At 41.2% G+C, this 19,926-nt stretch overlaps 1 protein-coding gene across 1 annotated transcript in view; it reads left to right on the forward strand.

Moving 5' to 3' along the window:
* Positions 1 to 6,443: 6,443 nt before the first annotated feature.
* Positions 6,444 to 19,926, forward strand: part of ACMSD (aminocarboxymuconate semialdehyde decarboxylase) — a 64,509-nt gene continuing 51,026 nt past the window's right edge. The window contains exons 1-2 of the mRNA XM_004423879.2: positions 6,444 to 6,500; positions 15,496 to 15,540. Of these exons, the coding sequence (XP_004423936.1) occupies positions 6,444 to 6,500; positions 15,496 to 15,540 (102 nt within the window). The remainder of the gene's footprint in view (positions 6,501 to 15,495; positions 15,541 to 19,926) is intronic.

The following is a 19,926-nucleotide window of genomic DNA, read 5'->3' on the forward strand; positions in this document are numbered from 1 at the left end:
CTTGCAAAAATTTCAAGTGTGTCATTGTATAAATGTATGCCAAATGTAATTTTCTCTGCTTTTCTATAATACCTCTCAGTTGTTAATACAAATTTTTATGCCATCAGATGGCAGAAACTTAATCTCAGTTATTTCGAGATTTCTCTCACTGACACATTTTCCTTGAGATTTTGTCTAAATTCTTGTGGGCCTATGTGACAATAACAATATGAAAAACAGTGATTAACCCTTACATACCACTTACTCTATTCTAGGCATTGTTTTATATGCCTTCCATGTCTTAACTCATTTGATCCTTACAACAGCCCAAGGTAGGTTCTATTATTCTCCTATTTTACATATGGGGAGATGAGTACATAGAGAATTAAGTAATTTGCTCAAGGAAATAAAGTTTTTAACTATATGCTATAGTCCATACTCTAAACAGTTACCCCAGACCTCCTTTATTCTCTTTTGTAGCCCAAGGCATTAGCAGGCAGAGGTGGTATCTGGTTTGGGTCACTATCTATGTTGGCATCAGCTGAAACATCTTCCTTCCATCATCAACAACACAGGTGCCTGCTGACTCATCCTTCATCCCTCACCCCAAGGCTCCTTCAATCACATTTCCTTGCCACCTTCCCAGGCACTGCCTGGGAATCAGGGCATAGGTCCCCTCTACTACCAGATCAAGATCTCAAGACCTATCTGGGGTTCCCCCTCTGACTCTCCCCATTCCCAGGCTTGGCCGTGGAAGGCAGGGCATAGGGATGCCCTCCTCAGGGACCCACAGTATCAACACACTCTCCTCTCCTTCTCTGACTCCCCTCTGCCTGGTCTGGGCGGTCTTTATTTAGTCAGGGGTGAGTGAAATTTTGATCTCAACCCTGGATCCTCCTAAGTCTATGGCTCAAAGTCTTTCCATCAACCACCGAAGCTGAGGCTTTTAAAACTCAAAATTCAAGAGCTGGTTTCTGTTTTTCCCTTGAACACCTAATTTTCCAAATATAAAAAGGGCCAGAGAGTCCACAGAAATACTGGGAATGGCACCTGTTGCTGCACGATATTAAATAAAGGCTGAAATCTTTCACATAACAGTTCCACATGAGGTTTAGATAAAAATGTTTCTGAAAAACACATTTTATCCACTTATTCATGTTTATTTAATTATTTATTAATTAGTTAACCAAGTATTTATGAAACATTTATAAAGCACTGTATTCATCAAGGTTTCCAGAGAAACAGAACCAATAACATGTGTATATAGAGAGATTTATTTTAAGGGACTAGTTCACACAATTATGGAGGCTGGCAAGTCTAAAATCTGCAACATAGGGCCACAGGTTAGATATGCAGAGAAGAGCTGATGCTGCAGTTCAAGTCTGAAGATTGGCAGAATTCCCTCTTCATCTGAGGAGGTCAGTCTTTTTATATTAAGGCCTTCAAATGATTAGAAGAGGCCCACTCATATTATGGAGGATACTCTGCTTTTCTCAAAGTCTATTGATTCAAATGTTAATCCCTTCCAAAAAACCTTCACAGAAACATCTAGAATACTGTTAAACCAAGTATCTGGGTACTGTGGCCTATCCAAGGTGACACATTAACCACCACAGGGGCCGGCCTGGTGGCATAGCGATTAAGTTCTCACGCTTTGCATCAGCAACCCGGGGTTCGCAGGTTCGGATCCCCGTTGCGGACCTACATACTGCTCCTTAAGCCATGCTGTGGCAGCGTCCCACATACAAAATAGAGGAGGATTGGCATAGATGTTAGCTCAGGGCCAATCTGCCTTACCAAAAAAACAAACAAACAAAATTAACCATCACAAGCACCTACTCAGTTGCTTTTCACTGAGGATGTAACAGCCAACAAGACAAATGTGGTCCCTGGCCCCATGATGTTTACTCAAAAATTCATTAATTCAACAGTCCCTGGTTATAAACAAATTCAAACTCAAATGTAAAAGATTGAAACCAGCTCCTCTCCAAATAGCAAGTATTGATAAGGAGGTGAAAGAGTTAAAAAAAAAAAAACTCTCTGGCTGCCAAAAGCTAAAAGCCAGGGAACAGGTAGCAGAAAGAGATTCTGGTATCTTTGAAGATGAACTTGAAATCATTCACAGCTTTGTCAGGGTCATTCTTACTGACTCCTCCACCTATTCCAGAGTTGGTGGTCCCCTTTGTATCATTTGGGGATGGGTATAGTCAGGAGAGGCTTCACCATGGAGGTGATGTTTAAGCTAAATGTTCAGTGACGGATAGATGTACAGTTGGCAGAAAGAAAGACAGGGAAAGGTCATTTCAAGCATTAGAGATCAAAGAAGCCATAAATAAAGACAAAAAGGGAAATGCATTACATTTGGGGAGGCACAAAGTGTTCCCTGTGGGTGGGGCAGAGAGCATAGTGGCAAAGCACAGAGACAAAAGAGGTGGAGAAGTACATATGGGGCCTGTTTCCCATGCATGCTTGGAGTAAGCAGTGAGAAACCATGAAAAGTGTTAAGCTTGAAGGAGATGTGATCATTTTGTGTTTTACTGGCCGAGAGTCCTGGGGATGGATTATGGTGGGCCAAGACTGGAGTCAGAGACCATCAGTGCATGATTAAACTATTCTGGAGAGAGATAATGAAGGCCTAAAAGTGAGACTGGAGAAGAAGGAAGGAGGTTGGGACTTGCAATGGGATTAGAATAAAAAGATGGTGATTTATTGATTGTGGGGGTAGAGAGAGAGAGAGGCAGAGAGGGAGGAGTTTGACTTGGATGGGGTGTCATCGACTGAGAGAGAAAACACAAGAAGTGGAGCAGATGTAGGGGAAAAGAAGAATTCCATTTTGGAATGGGAGCCTCCAGGAGTGGTCCTTTCAACCAGTGGAGCTGCCCACCTTCAAGTAGATCACACAGGCCTTGCCAAGGAGAAATACAATCATGGTGACCACCACAGAGGGCATGCCCCCACCCCATAGTCCTGGATCACATAAACCTAGGGTTTTTATATAATCCAAGAAAAGGGGAGCAAGGTCTCTCAAACTGACTGATATCAGACTTCTTGCCAGTCTTTGTATATGGTGGACTAAGAAATAATTGGATTATGTGTCATGGTATAATTCATAGCTGATAGTTTTATATTACTCAAGTTAATACTTACTATAACTCTATGACATGAGTTCTATTATCATCTCTGTTTTACAGAGAAACTATGTAATTTTCCCAAGGCCATCCAGCTAATAAGCAGTAGAGCCAAGAGTTGAACCTCAGTATTTGAGCTGCTTCATAGCCATCAGATTACGGCCAGGAGAAAGGAGTTACTCAGACTTCTTCTAAACCATGTTTTATTTTTATACAATCCAACTACTGAATAATTTAAGGATCTCTTGCCTTTTTCCACAAATGAATGCCAGTATAAAGCTCATCTGATTTATAATTCATTTTTTCAAATGTGGAGATGAGATCTTATATAATTTTCCTTTTTATTGTCACTTTCCTTAGCATTGTAGTAGGAACCGAAAGAGTGTTATCTCTTTGCTCATGAGGACCCTGCAACCTCCTGCCCATTTTGACAAAAAGTTTGCCTGCCTTGATGAGCAAAAATAAAAGCATTGCTGACTTCTTCTATTACAGGAACATTGAACACACAGGATTCATTGGGTGTCATTACACATGCAACATTTTAAATCTCCCACTTTCTCTTTAATACTGCTTGGTGAAGGCAGTCTTTCTCCTCCCTCTGGATGAAAACCTGCCAGTGAGGGCTCAGAAGGAAATGAGGAACATGCTAGAAAGTGGAGGAAAAGGGACCCTTCTTATATAGTGACAGAAAAGCTTTGCTCAATTGTTTGTCCTACAGTCATGTGGAAATCAGAACTTATAAGTGATGAAATCGGATATTTAGCCAGGGTGATTTCCAAACAAAGTATTAAAGGTTCATCCTGGTTCCTTCTTGCTGCTTATAGTAAAATTCAAGAGGAAAAAGATAGATTGAAAAACTGGTAAGAAAAAAGGAATCAGGACTTGATGATTTAGGAAATTCTCAGATTCTCAGGAATTCTCAAGTTCTCAAGAATTCTTATCCATATTGCAAAAGATGTTAAAATTAGGAGATTCACTGCCAGGAGATACCTTGGAAAGAAAAGCCAAGAGTATGGCTGGACAACCTTTTGCTAGCACCTTAACTCCTTAAAATAGGCATTATTATTGTTATTTTAAATATTTAATGTTGCTTAGATTTACTTATATGATTACCAGTTTCTTTGCTCCCCACTCAATCTTACATTTTAGACCTTGTTTCAGAGTCATTTTCCTTCTTTCTGGAGTACATCATTAGAAATTCCTTATGTGAGGGTCTGTTGGTAGCAAACTCAGTTTTTATCTGAAAATATCTTTAATTCTCCCTCATTGTTAAAATTTTACAAGGTATACAATTTCAGGTTGACAGTCAATGTCTCTCAGCCTTTTGAACATATTATTCTATTGTCCTATGGCTCCCATCATTGCTGTGAGAGTCAGCTGTCAGTCAAATTGCTGAGCATTGAAGGCATTCTCTTTTTCTCTCTAGCAGTTTATAGGATCTAATCTTTATTACTGGTGTTCTGTAATTTCACTACAAGGTTTCTAGAAATGGAGTTCTCTTTGTTAATCCTTCTTGATATAGGTTTTGATTCCTGGATTGGTTGGCTCATCAGGTCTGGAAAATTCTTAGCTATTATCTCTTGGAATATCTCTCCTCCAATTTCTCTCTCCTCTCTTTTAGCAATCTGATTACACTCCTTTTATACTTTCTTTCTATCCTTTGTACTTTGTGACACTTTTATATATGCTCAATACCCTCATTTGTCTGTGTAAGTCTCTCTTCCAATTCATTAATGAGGGAGTCCCAGCTTTATACAAGCCCATGGTATGATCTCTCACTCCCCTGGTGGGATATTAATTCCAAAACTCCAGGATTCTGAATCCACACTGCCTGGGTTAAAATTCTGGCTCTACCACTTACTATTGTGTGACCATGGACAAGTTACCTAACTTCTCTGTGCTTCGTTTTCCTCTTCTATAAAATGGACATTGGTAATAGTTCCTCTCATAGGACTGTCATGAGGAATAAATGAATTGATATGAGTAAAATGCTTGGAGTGCCTGGTCCATAGGAAGTGCTCTAAAAGTGCTTACACTTTAAGTATTAGCATGTGCCTCTATGTTAGTTTAAGACTCACTCATTTGGTTTGAGCTCATTGAATTTTTTTTAAATGATTTTGAGGATTTCCTTTATGTTCTTTCAAGCTGAGCAGCATTTAAAAGTATGTTTGTTATAATTTATCCAGAATTTAGTTGAACTTGTTATAATTTATCTAGCATCTAGTTGAAAAGAATGTTTGTTATAATTTATCCAGAATCTAGTTGAACAGTCTGGTAGAAAGGCTTTTTTAACTACTTAGTCCCTGTATTATGGAGACTGAGCTGAAAGGAGCATGCCAAAACAGGTTCAAGGCTGTGCCAGGGGCCTCAGGTCCCTTGAACATTTTATGCTGTCGAGGAATAAGAAAGGTTAATCATAAAACAGTAAAGGGCTTCTTTGTTCCAGTTCCTTTTTAGAGCATGACCATGACCCCTACTTTACGCTCCAGTGGAAACCCTCCCCAAACTACTCTGACAACCCTCAACAGAAGTGGCTACTCTCTTCTTTTCCCTACACTTAGGCTGTGTACCACTATCCATTATAATAGATGTATTGTTTTATCTCTCATTCAACCTTATATCTTTGGCACATAGTAATTCTCAGTAAATGTTTGTTAAATGTATGAATGAATAAATGAAAGAAAAAGGCAATGGAAGAAACAACATATATGAAGAACAGGCTCTTCTATGATTTAAACATAAAGATGAATCTTCCTCCACAACTTTTCAACATGCTAAATTTTCATGAACAAGCCAATTGCTAAATATTGTTTAACAACCTATAGATAACTACACAAAAAACAAAAGCAGTAAAATTGGTTGCTTCTGGGAAATGAAACCAAGAGCAAGAAGAGGTAAGTCAGAGATCTATTATTTTTCTTTAAAAGCCCTCTGTACCATTTTATTTTTAATCATATATATTTAATTTTTAACTATGTCTGCCTTGATACAAATTGAAATATTTAAAAATAACGATTAGTCAATTTTGGACCTACTGTAACTCAAAATACCTGCAGAACATTTGACCTCATAGGGTTTAGTATGGTACTTTTTGTGTACGTACTCAGAGTCCTGATTCCCAAAGAGGTGTTGATCCAAAGCCAAGTTGACAAATAAACAGAACTCTGAACTTTAAAAAGACAGTTCCAATGGATCTAGACTGGGCTGAGCAGGCATACTGATCGGTGCCTACGGTAGCTGTAGAGGGACTAAGTTTATCAATCAACTCCATGGTTTTCCTGGAGATCTCTTGATATCAAAACTTTTTTCCTCACACACTTCTCTGATCCTGTGGAGATGAAAATTGACATCCATAGTCATATTCTACCCAAAGAATGGCCAGATCTAGAAAAGGTAACGGTGATTAATTTGCTGAATCATTTCTGGAATTTCTCCAGGGTTTCTCGATGCTTCTGTTACAGACCTTTCTCTTCTTTTGGGAATTAGATATTAAGTTTCTCTGCTGTAGGAGTGATTTTAATTATTTGGTAGCTCTGATTTCTTAGTTTTTAAAAATGACTTTTAAGTTTATCTTGAAAGAATGTTAGATCAAAGAAGTAAGTGCTTTCTCAAAATCCCTTTTACCTCTCAAATAAGCATTCTTTAAAATTTCTGGGGCCGGCCCGTGGTTTAGCAATTAAGTGCACGCGCTTTGCTACTGGCGGCCGGGGTTCGGATCCTGGGCGCGCACCGATGCGCCGCTTCTCCGACCATGCTGAGGCCGCGTCCCACATACAGCAACTAGAAGGATGTGCAACTATGACATACAACTATCTACTGGGGCTTTGTGGCAAAAAAGGAGGAGGATTGGCAATAGATGTTAGCTCAGAGCCGGTCTTCCTCAGCAAAAAGAGGAGGATTAGCATGGATGTTAGCTCAGGGCTGATCTTCCTCACAAAAAATAAATAAATAAAATAAAATAAAATTTCTGGACAATTTAAGACAGGCATTTTTACTTCCATTTAAATCACATATTCAGCTGCTGGGAAGATAAATGCCAACTATAAAATTTAAAGTTATAGTTTCAAGTAAGAGACTATTAACAAATGGAATATGATAGGTTTCCAGGACTTCTAAAACATATCTCCTTTCCAAAATGTTTAAAATAAGTTTTAGAAACACCAAGATATAGCTTTGTGAAATTTTTTTTAGTCTATTTTAGGATACTGTCTGAAACTTTTCCTTTTTGATGTTCTTTAAGCTATAAATTCTTGTTATGAAGAACTAGGGAGTAGGAACATCAAAAAACTCTAGAGGAAATGACATGAAGACTTTGCACAATGAGTGTCTCTAAAGAGTATTCTCTGTGTTTCTCTACAGATGGAAATTTCCTTTTGTCATTAAGAACTTTTGAATGAATACTAAAAGAATGTGGGAACATGTAAGAAATTTAAAATTGGCGTGATTTTTGTTCAGGCTAATTATCAGGTTTTACCCAAAATTTAGCCTTCTCCAGCACTTTTACCCCACTGATAATGTTTTATCTTTTTTTATCTCCAGTGAGGAAAAATGAATTAACCCAACCTCTAATCAAAATGTGGTTCATTGTGCAAGTAGATGAAACTATTTTCTTCTCATAGTTGTCTCCTGGATGAATGTAAATCCTAAGTGTTTCTTTGTCCATTGGCATCTTAGGTAAGATGGGTGTTAGACATGGTGATGGAAAAATACACATGATGCTGAACCATCTTTGAAAGGCTTTCCTACTATAACTAATGGGAAAAGCTAACCCTATCAAACTAACCCCTCCAAAAGGGGTCTAAGTGCCGACATGGGCACTTACTGTTCTGAATGCCGCTGTCTTTGTCATATTTTATTAAAGTGTAAATACCACTTCACAATGTTAGTGATTTTATGAAGGGAATGCACCAGAGGCTTTTAATTCATAAGTTACTTCACAGGAATATGTTTGGCTTATTTGGATGCTGCGTGCAGTTTCTTACTTCTTATAGTATTTGCCATTTTTACCCCTCATTTATGGTTATTTGCCTGATGAATGATACACTGACTAAATCAATTAATTTATGATACAAGTAATGGAAGGAATAGACTATACTCCCTAAGCTGAGAGGTTTAGAAAAATCCAAATTTTAGGATTTGGTATTTTACAACAGCGCTGATCTATCCCCAGAAAATAGCATTAACTTCAACATGACAGCTTTTCTCTTTATTTGAGTCTCAAAGAACACCCACATAAAATGTTTTGGGAACTACCTTGGTGGTCTCTAGGGGACACTGCCTACCTGTACTGTCGTCCCCCTGAGGGAGCTGGCATGACCCACGCTCCAAGAGAATGTCACAGCACCAGGGCCTCCAAGCTCCATAGCATCTACATCTTTGTCCAGATGAGGATTTGATGCTTAGAGAGTAAGCCAATCATAGTTAAGATGTTCTTTCATCTTAACTGTTCCTTAACAGCCTGTACGGCTGTTCCTTCCCTATAGGCTGTTCCTTCTATTGGCAGATGTAAGGCATATTATGCAAAGAAGAGCCTAGCTGTTCTTTTCATTCTTGTTGGATTCTCAGCGTGGAATTCGGATTTAAATCCAGGCTTCAGCAACTCCAAAACTGATGTAAGCCAATGTCCAAGAGAAATATCTTGTTTCTGGGAAACACACTCTTCAGACCCCTTTAGAAAGATGGTTGTCTTCCCACTAAACCTAGGACCCAATGAGACAGTCCCTCTGGGCACTGGAAGCTGTTCCTAAATAAGTCACAAAGTATAAAGGTCTCTTTCATAAGCTCTCAGCCTTCTCCATCTGGAAGACCTATAGTGGCCTAAAAGGGTGCCTCCTCTTTGCTGAGTGGAGAAAACTTTTTACCTAATATCCTGTGCCGCAACTCCATCTCCCATTACCTGGCTCCCACCCCACAGCCTGCCTTAAGTTTGAGCAGAGAACAGGTCATCAAAAGCTGGCAATTTCGAGGTGCACTACCTAATGCAGGGCCCTACAGGCATTGTTAAAACTGCTTAGGAAGCTGAGGGATGCAGAGCATGGGGAGGCTATAGCCATAAATGTATGCCCTGGAGACTTCTCAAGCACATGATCCACTGGCTCTTTACCCACTTCCCCTTCCTATCTGCTGGCTCTCACCTCAAAAGAGGAGAGGGGCACTTTGTAGCGATAAACCAGGCATCTATCTAACAGTCTCACATGCAGCAAGCAGATAGCTGATACACTTAATAATGATGATGATTATGATGATGATGATGAGGGTAGTAGTAATAATCATAATGGTCCTATACTTCCAGGGAGATATATATATATATGTGTGTGTGTGTGTGTGTGTGTGTGTGTATGATTTGATTCACGTAAAACTTTGTGAAATGCAAAGAGGACTTATATTATTAACCCAGCTTGACAGACGAGGTACTTGACATTCAGAAATGAGCCTAGAATCCCAGAGCTACATGGTACTGTGGTGGCTTCTCCATAGCACCACCACCACACTCACCTTTTTTTTTCAACAGAATATTATGTTTTTATACATTTTTTACAATTGACATATTGTGTAAGTTTGAGGTGTACAACATGTTTATATATTTATATATTGCAATATGATTACTACAGTAGCATTAGCTAACACCTTTATCACATCACATAATTATCATATCTTTTTTGTGTTGAGAACAACGAAGATCTAGTCTCTTAGTAACTTTGATGTTTACAATACAGTATTGTTGACTATAATAACTGTGCTGTGCATTAGATCTCTAGAACTTATTTATTGACTAGTTGCAAGTTTGTACCCTTAAACAACATCTCCCCAATTCCTCCACACACACCAGGCCATGGTAACCACCCTTCTACTCTCTGTTTTTACAAGTTCAGAGAGCTGGCCCAGAAGAGTATCACAGTTCTTTTTTTTCCTGTGAGGAAGATCAGCCCTGAGCTAACATCCGTGCTAATGCTCCTCTTTTTGCTGAGAAAGACCGGCTCTGAGCTAACATCTATTGCCAATCCTCCTCCTTTTTTTTCCCCAAAGCCCCCAGTAGATAGTTGTATGTCATAGTTGCACATCCTTCTAGTTGCTGTATGTGGGACATGGCCTCAGCATGGCTGGACAAGCGGTGCGTCGGTGCGCGCCCGGGATCCGAACCCGGGCCTCCAGTAGCAGAGCACGCGCACTTAACTGCTAAGCCATGGGGCCGGCCCCAAGAGTATCAGAGTTCTAACGGATGTCCACGCTTCCCTCTGCCCTCCAGTGCCTCCTTTCACACCTGCCCGCTCCCAGTCTCTTCACACTCACATAAACCCACTGAGGGCGCAGGGTCATTGGAACCTGGCTCCCAACCCCCAGGTCAAGCAATCGGATCTGTTAGGTGGTAGAAGTTTCCATTTGAGTGCAGGCAAGCCAGTGACGAAAAAACTAGCAGAAAACAATTCTGTGTTTGCAAACTGGGAGGAGTGAGATAAATAAAAATACATCTAAATGTTGCTAGGATCCTTCTCTCTGTCTCCCCACTTCCAGTCTATATGGTCAGAGTAAAGCAAGTATTAAAGTGACATTAGTTAATAGCAGATTTTCCTTTGTCTCCATATAGTTCAATAGTTATAGCAGATTTTCCTTTGTCTGCAAATCACTTCTTAGTGGGCAAAATGTTATTTCAAAACATCAGTCTCTGATGTTTTCTCACCATTTTGTCAAACTTTCCAATTAAAGAATGAAAAGAATAAGCCAGTACTAGTTTTATTTTAGAAGATGAAGCCCCTTTGAAAGAACTAAGGTCTCTTTTCAAACCTGCCTTTCCTTATTAAATATTAATAGACATACCTCAATAACCTTGACCTCCTTATGCAATAAAGAAAGAGAAAAGCAGAATCAACATGCCTGGGTTGATGATTAACTAATGATGATGAAGGACTGGGATTTGAGAAATCTTCTCATTTTCACTTCTAATAATCATTTTAATCAGAGTTACAGTTAAGATCCATGGGGAAAAAGATCTACTTGAGGCGGAAAGAGAGCAAATTCAGGGGGCATTTGATTAAATTGTTTCTGATGAATCCCATGCTCTCTACTGTCACAAACAGGAGGACCGTGACCCAAGAGACCATGGTGAAAGTTATTTCAGGTTGATCCACAACAAGATTATTCATAACAACAATGATGATGATAAGGTTTTAGCTTTTTCCTTCAGCAAGACTTGATTGACCACCTACTATGTGTCTAATGGTGGGCCTGCAAAGATTCTTCTGATTTTAAATAGTAAAAAAAATCTGGCCTTTAATTTAAAAATTACATATTTACATCTTCTTTTGTTAGCAATGATATAATTGCACCTGATCACTGTAAGGTTTTAAGAACAAAATCCCAGACGTAACTTGACTTTTAAACAATCCCTCTGAGGAAATAGATATCTGGTTTCATCACCCAGCAGGTTCATTATTCACCTCATGAAAGTGTCAGATCCCCAAGACATTAAAAATGTCATCCAGTTCATCAACCTCATTTACACCCCATTCAGAAATACATCTGTTATACATAGAACTGAATTCCCTTGAATTTTTGAAATTTTTTTTTGTCATGCCCATAAATGCCTCTGGGACACTGGTCATTGTCAATCAAACATTTTTGGACAGTAAATGCCTCCTGGCATATGTCCTGACCAGAGCCACTCCCAGGGTTGTAAATTTCAGGCCCCAGCCTTGGTTCAACCTAGAACGAAAGCTGGGGGACTGTGTGGAGCCCAGACCTGGAGCAGAAGAAAGTTGCCCCAAATAGGTTGGGTCTTTGCAAGATGCCTAGGGGAAGCACAAAGTGTTCAAATTTTGTGCTTTCCAAGAAAGAGGAGGGGGTCCGGCCTGGTGGCGCAAGTGGTTAGCTGCACACGCTCCGCTGCCGCAGCCCAGGGTTCGCCTGTTCAGATCCTGCGTGCACACCAACGCACCACTTGTCAAAACCATGCTGTGGCGGCGTCCCATATAAAGTGGAGGAAGATGGGCATGGATGTTAGCCCAGGGCCAGTGTTCCTCAGCCAAAAAGAGGAGGATTGGCAGATGTTAGCTCAGGGCCGATCTTCCTCACAAAAAAAAAAAAGAAAGAAAGAAAGATGAGGGAGGAACACAGGGCAACAAAAGTCTCTTTCCTTCATAGCACTCCTTAGTGTCTGACCCCAGGGCATGCCTTATTCCACCACTTAAGGATGGACACCTAAGGCTGTCACCACTATGCCACCCCCACTGCCATCACTGTCTGCCGCAACCACCAGCACCATCATTTGTACCACCACTGCCACCAACCTCACTACCACAACCATCACCATTACCACCTCACAACCTCCACCATTGCCATTACCACCACCACCATCCCTACTAACACCATCACCATCACCATTACCACTGTTGCCACCACCACCTCCACGTTCACCATGACCGTCACTACCATCACCATCATCATCATTGTTGGCATCGATGAAGCATTTTCTCTAAGCCAGGTCTGGTGTTAATAGCTTTCTACACATTATCTCAGTTAATTCCCGTAAAACCCTATGTCACAACTACTGCTGTTAGCCTCATTTTACACATAAGGAAATAATGACTTCAAGATGCTAAGTTACTCTAACAAAATCAAGTGGTTTGTCGTGTGTGACCAGATCCCTCTGTTCTGCCTTCCTCTGCCTCTCTACTCTTCCCCAAATGGAATACTTCTCTAAACTGCTAACTTATGGATTAAAGTTCCTTAGGGAATTATGAAAACATAAGAAAGAAAGAGAGTGAGGAAGGAAGGAATAGAGGAAGGAAGGAAAGAAAGAAGGAGAGAAGGAAAGAATCAAATAAAACATTTCTTCTACATTAAAGTAAGATTTCAATGGCAAATTTCCAGTTCAAGAGAGTTTAAGTTTACTCTAAAATGTAACTGATCAAGGCCATATTCTACCACCCTCCAACATACATCTCTGGGCAGCTTTATCCAGGGGAAGAGAGGGGAAAAGCACAAGAGTATTGAATGCATGAAGGAAGGAGGGGAGGAGGGGCATAGGTAACGAAGAAATTGGGTGCAGGGAGCAGAAGCTGGGGCCCCTAGTCGACAGTTTCCCTTGCATGCCAGCCTACTAAGTAAGGTCCTCTGATGCCACTTGGGAGAAGGCAGGTAGATTTCCAGAGCTAAGATGATTATTTGGAGCTAGAACACAAGAACAGACCTTATGCCCAGGTAGAACACGGCTGGTATAGAATTGACCAAATCTTAAGTCTGTTGGGGGAGACCCCAGTCACAGACACAGAGACACACCAACACCCCTGTGCTGCAGGTCCAGACCTCCCCTCTCAGTTTGGAGGTGAGAAGGGAGGTAGGAAGAGGGATCTGGCAAGACCTGACTCCCTCGAGACAACTTCCCCATACTGTGACTTAAGAACCACCCATTGATACCTGGTCTCATCCAACTACAATAAGCGAGAAGTTGAGCTGATCTTCAGCTTCCTTAACCTGTCTACCCATTGTTGCTGACAAGAGCTGTTGAGCTCCTCACATCATTGTCTCCAGCCTCCATACCTTCCCTTCTTTTTTTTTTTTTTTTAAGCAATGAGTTTGTTTATTTATTTATTTATTTATTTTTTGTAAGGAAGATCAGCCCTGAGCTAACATCCCTGCTAATCCTCCTCCTTTTGCTGAGAAAGACCGGCTCTGAGCTAACATCTATTGCCAATCCTCCTCCTTTTTTCTCCCCAAAGCCCCCAGCAGATAGTTGTATGCCATAGTTGCACATCCTTCTAGTTGCTGTATGTGGGACGCGGCCTCGGCATGGCCGGACAAGCAGTGCGTCGGTGCGCGCCTGGGATCCGAACCCGGGCGGCCAGTAGCGGAGCGCGCGCACTTAACCACTAAGCCACGGGGCTGGCCCCCATACTTTCCCTTCTTACATCACACTTTGAGAGCCACTGCTTTGGATCAGGGAAATTCTAAACACTGGAAGTTCCTCTCCAGTCTGGCCCTAGATTACTTTTTCAACCTCCCATCCCTGATACTACATGCCCCAAGTTATGTGTCTGTACCCTCCTCCAGGCTCCCAGAGAACTTGTGCATCACTGTCACAGCATTTCTCACACACGATTACCACTCTTCAATTACTTGCCCACTCTGGCCCCACCCTCTCAAGACTGCATTCCACACAGATTGGAACTGTCCACTTTTGTTTTCTCTTGCCCTAGTAAGGCTGGTCATGGGTGGGACTCCATGAGGGTTTGAAGAATGAATGAATGAAGAATGAACGAATGAATGAAATGAGATTTTAAAACCTATAGTTACATGAGTCATATATATCTGTGTTCTTAGGCAGAGACCTTCAAAATTTTTTATTCATGACCCCCAAGAAGAAATATATTTTATATAGTGATTCAATACAGATATCCATATATATAATGGAAACAAGAATTGCATGAAACTAATAATTACTTACATGGCAGGTATTCTAATATACTCCATTCTATTCTATTCTATTCTATTCTATTCTATTCTATTCTATTCTATTCTATTCTATTCTATTTTTATTCTATTTCATTCTATTCCATCCCATCCCATCCCATCCCATCCCATTCCATTCTATTCCTTTACTATCCTAGCTTGAGTTTTCCAAGAAGTAGACCCTGAGACAAGAATTCAAATACAAGTCATTTACTTTGGAGGTGATCCCAGAAAACACCAGTAGAGTGGGGAAGTGAGACAGGGAAAGCAAGGCAGCCAATGAAAGTGTAGAATGTATGCCTTACCTCAGAGTCATCCCACCCAAAGGGTCTGATCAAAGCTGATCCCAGTGGCAAAAGAGAAGCCCTTGTCAAAGAAATGCAGGTGCTGCCAGTTGAAGATGGCTGGTGTGTACAGACATGCTAAGGGGAGAGAATATGGGTGGGACACTGGCAGCATCTGCCATACATATTATTTCGTGTTTTTAGAACATCTGGGTCACTATCCACTATATTGATTTCATGATCTACTCACGGATTGCATCCCAGTTTGAAGAGCAGTGTTAATGTTCTAAGATGATATTTCCTAAAGAGTGGTCCCTACAGTCTGTGTACTCCTGGTGGTCCATGAAATGAGTTTAGGTGGTACATGAATGAGTATTTTTTAAAATTAATCTTCATTAAAAATTGCAACCTGCATTAGGAGAAAAGGTAAAATTAGCATTTCTATGATATAGAAGTTTCTTCCCAAATAAATATATTTAAGGAAAAAACACAAATTGATTTAAATATAAATATTGAATAAGTGATACATGGGTATGGGGAGAAAACGGGAAGGTGATGCTTGAAAGGATGGAGCTCAGGATCCTTTGCTCCAAAGGTGCCCCTTTATTGCAGTCCTCTCTGCTTTGGCCTTCCAGTCTAACTGTGCTTTTCCCTTGCAGAGATTTGGCTACGGAGGCTGGGTGCAGCTCCAACACCACAGCACGGTGAGTTTCTCCCAAAGCGTGAGCATGCCTCAGATCCACGGACACCCTGAGCCTGAGACCTTCCTGCAGGCGGGCCCCCAGGGAGCTCAAGCTTCTGCCCTCCTATTGACTTTATGTAGGCAAGGCAACAGCACTGAGGTTTCTCAAATGATTAGGAAAAATGGAGGTAACTTCAAAGAGCAACATTTAGGAAGATAAAATTGGAATTTGAGAAGCCAGTAAGAAATCTCTCTCTTTTTTTTTCCCCTAGAACCAATTTTAGCATTTATCACTCTGCCTCAAGGAAGTGACCTGGCCCTCTCCACAGGTTATTACAGAATATTAAGGCCAACCAAATAAATGGAACAATTTAGGTTTGAGCACAAGCTGGAGAAATTAAACATTGGAGACAAAGAGGAGAAGAAGCCACTGTGATTAAAGGTTGAGTTTGGTAAGAGGAACAGGCAAGAGGAGGAAGGCTTGGGGCAAAGCATTCTGGAAATAATGAGGCCTGAGAATGAGCTGGAAGTCTGGGGCTGCACAGAGGTCAGGTCCGACTTCATTTTCAGAGGCATCATATGCCATCGTGGAGGGAACATTCCTGAGCTTCCAGCTGGAACACAGATATGACCAAGGCAGGCCCTGGAGGACTCGTGGTCTGGGAAGCGCAGTTACCATGTGAAGGGGTAATACAATGCAGCGTGATAAGGTTAGGACTGCTTTTGCACCAGGTACTGGGCACCAAGAATTGGAGAAGCCCTCCTGGAGGAAGTGATGCTCATCCTAAGTCTTGGAGCAAGGATGAAGGCTTGTCCAAGGAATAAAGGAAACAAGGTTCCAAGAAGAGAAGACAGGGAGCAAAGGCATGGAGATATTAAGCATATGTAAGCCTAGAACTCAAGTACACTGCTATGGCTGGTACCGGCATTTCTCAAATTGTGGCCCCGGACTGGCAAGTTCAGCTTCACCTGGGAACTTGGGAGAAATGCAAATTCCTGGGCCTCATACCAGACCTACCAAATCAGGAACTCTGAGGGTCAGGCCAGCCATCTGACACAAGCCTCCAGGTGATTCTGATGCTCACTCGAGTTTGCGAACCACTGGGTTACATACATTCACCAACTCACTGATTTTTATTGACACCTATTTTGTGCCAGACCCCCCAGTCTAAACACTGGGAATATGCTGATGAACAAGGCAGACATACTCCCTGCCCTCATGGTGCTCAAATTCTAGGAGGAGATAAACAAACGTGATCACTTCAGAGAATGGAATAGAAAACAGTGCTGTAATAGAGAGTGACTGGGAAGATTCATTTCGGCTGGCTGGTCAGGAAGCTAGCTAAGACTTGAAGGACAAGAAGAAAAGCATGGAAGAGTGTCTCTGGCTGAGGGAACAGCAGTTGCAAGGGCCACCATGTGAGGAAGAGCTGTGTTCAAGGAACAAAAAGGAGGGCAATGCGGCTGAGATGTAGTGAAAGAGAGAGATGGTAGGAAATGAAGCTAATGAGGTAAGCAGGGGCCTGATCACAGAGGGACCTGTAGCACATGCAAAGGAGTCTGGATTTTATTCTCAACGCAAGGCAAATTCTTTGGAGGGTCTTAATGGCTTAAAAAGACCACTTTGGCTTCTCTGTGAAGAATGGATAGAGGCAGGCAAGAGTTTGGGGAGTAAAGTGGTGAGAAACTGGACAGGTGGGCAGAAGCCTCCTCAGATAGGGCCTTGGAGGATGGGTTTAGGCCTTTGTACTTGGTCCTGAAGGCAGTAGGGAATCATTAAAGAGTTTTAAACATTAGAATCTCTAGGGCAGCTCATTCTCACCTTCATCAAAGAGCACCCACTAAGTGCCAATATAGACTCTGGGCTGCACTCCTCCCATGAAAAGTGCTGGTTCCTGGCCTGAGAGCTGGGGCTCTAAGCTTGCCTCACATCTCCCCCAGGGAGAGAACAATCTGAGTGGAGAGGATTACAAGGCTACTAGGAAGAAGCCCCAGATGCAGGGATGGGCAGCCTGTAATTTTTTTTTACTCCATGTCCCAAGCTGCAGTTTGTAACCTCAACACTGGTTTTAAATGGCCTTCATTTCACTTTGTTTTCGTGTCAAGAGACTGCATAAACTTAACAGCAAATCTCAAAAAGAGAAAAAAAGAAAACAAAAACAAGAAAGAAAATATTTCCAGTCATATCTCCTACCCACATATTCCTGGCAAAATTGGATACAATGGTAGTCTAATAGAACAAAACAGTGACATGCTCCCTCCCTCTCTCAAAAACAAAACAAAGCAAAACAAAACAGAACCAAATCTGTATTTTTCATAATTACAGCAGTCAGGGATTACAGTCACTGGAAAACAACATGCAAATATATGCAAATATGCAAATTAGGATAAGAGCAATGAGAAAATCCAGTATTTGGGGTTGACATTTCTTTTTACTCTCCTACATTCCTTTGGTGAACAAATATTTTCTATCCCCTATGAGTGATTTACCTCAGAAATTGTTGTTCTCTGAAAGGTCTTTCCAAAACATTTCTTTGGTTTGCCCTATTTGTTTCTCTTCTTAACCTTTGGTTTTTCAAGTCTTTTGAAATGAATGGAGGGGCGTTTGTTTGCCACAGTATAACTGTTCAGAATTGAAAAACATCATTTGTCCTCTGGTTGAATATTTATAAAAGTATAGGTAGCAGGCCAGTTTGTGTGGCCTCCTCTCAGGAGCTGCGTGGGGTAGGGGTAGAATTGAGTCCTGATGGCAAAAATCGCCTGGGGGCAATTCAAAGGAGGGTAGACACAGGGCTTATTTCAAATCCATGGGTCAGCAGCATCTAGAAACATCCACTGAGTGTTTTTCAGGCCCTTGGGAATATAAACACACACACACACACACACACACACACCATTTCTATCACACTTGGCATTTTTACACACACCACTCTGCGTGATCTCCAATCATTGGGTCTCTGCTCTCAAAATGATTTCCCCCTTTGTCGGGAGCTAGGAAGACACTCAATGGATAAAGAACATACAGGTATTGACAATTTTGTGCTAACTGAGCAAAAGAGACAATAAATAGTAAGGGCGTTCATGGGAGGTGGCAAGTCCAAGGCAGGGGGCAATTTTCATGGAGATAAAAAATCATAGAACTGTAGGGCTAGTGACCATCTAGTCCAGTGTTTGAAAATATGGTTTACAACCCAATAGTGAATCATAACATCAATTCAGTGGGTTAGGACACCTTTGAAAACAAAATAGATTAGAAAATAAAATAGCAGAATGCACTTTTCATGGTAAGAGTAGATATTGTTTCAGGAAACTTTTGTCTCAATTTGTATCTGTATAAATAGATATATATGGGTGTACTAGGTCACAACGGAAAATATATTTCTTAATGTTAGTTCATAGCCAAAATTGATTGAAAGCCATTAATCTAGTCCAGTGCCCTCATTTCATGTTTTTTTAAGGTTAACTTTTCATTACATAAGTAATATTTGAATAAACTCTCCTTTTTAAATTTAAGCTATTGGAGATAAAGCCACAGTTCCCTTGGATCAGCACTCCCCATCCTCAAAAGTAATTCCTATTAACAGTTTGGTGAGTATCTTTCCAGACCTTTTCCTATGATTTCACTCATATATACATGCACCTATAGAAAGGACGTAGTATTATTTAATATGTTTATGTACATATTTTTAGCTAAATCAATCAAGTTCCAAACAGAAAACAAACGGCACACTTAAATTAGAATGCTTTGAAAGGAGTTAATAAAGAGCCTGTTTATAAAGGTGTAGGCATGTGATGCAGGTGTAGAGGTGGACAGGCATTAGATCACGCAGGGTCTTACAAGCCAAGTTAAGGAGTTTGGATTTTACCTTCAGGGCAATGGGAATCCATTCAAGAATTATAAGTGGGGAGGTGGCAAGACTTGAGTTAGGGTTTTAAAAGTTTACTCTGGCTGCTTTGTGGAGACTGGGCTGGAGGGGAGCAAGAGGGAAAGCAGAAAGAGCTCAGGCTGGAGGCTGGAGCAGTTGTTCAGGTGAGGGAAGATGGGCTTGGACGAGGGCTGGAGCAGTGGAGATGGAGAGAAGTGGACTGTTGCGGGGTTTATTTTGGAGATAGAACTAATGGCATTGGGAAATGCATGGGATAGTGACATGTCAGGCAGGAGGAATGGGAAAAATGATGTAGTCTCAGAGGGATGAGAAAGATAAAGCAGGCATCAGAAACAGAAGCAGCCAAGCCAGGATGACAAGAGGGTCTGAGAGAGCGATGAACAATAGGTTGAGTGAATAGAGTTTGAGGCGTTTGTAGCAGAGCCTCCTGTGGAGCTGACCTTCAGAACCCTGTAATGTGAGAGTTGGAGTGATTACAGAGGTTGCTTCCTAGTGACAGCGTCTGGGCCATTTCTGCCAAC

This window comes from Ceratotherium simum, chromosome 9 (assembly GCF_057802395.1).
Source record: "Ceratotherium simum simum isolate JZ-2026a chromosome 9, ASM5780239v1, whole genome shotgun sequence".
In the NCBI taxonomy this organism is placed as follows: domain Eukaryota; kingdom Metazoa; phylum Chordata; class Mammalia; order Perissodactyla; family Rhinocerotidae; genus Ceratotherium; species Ceratotherium simum.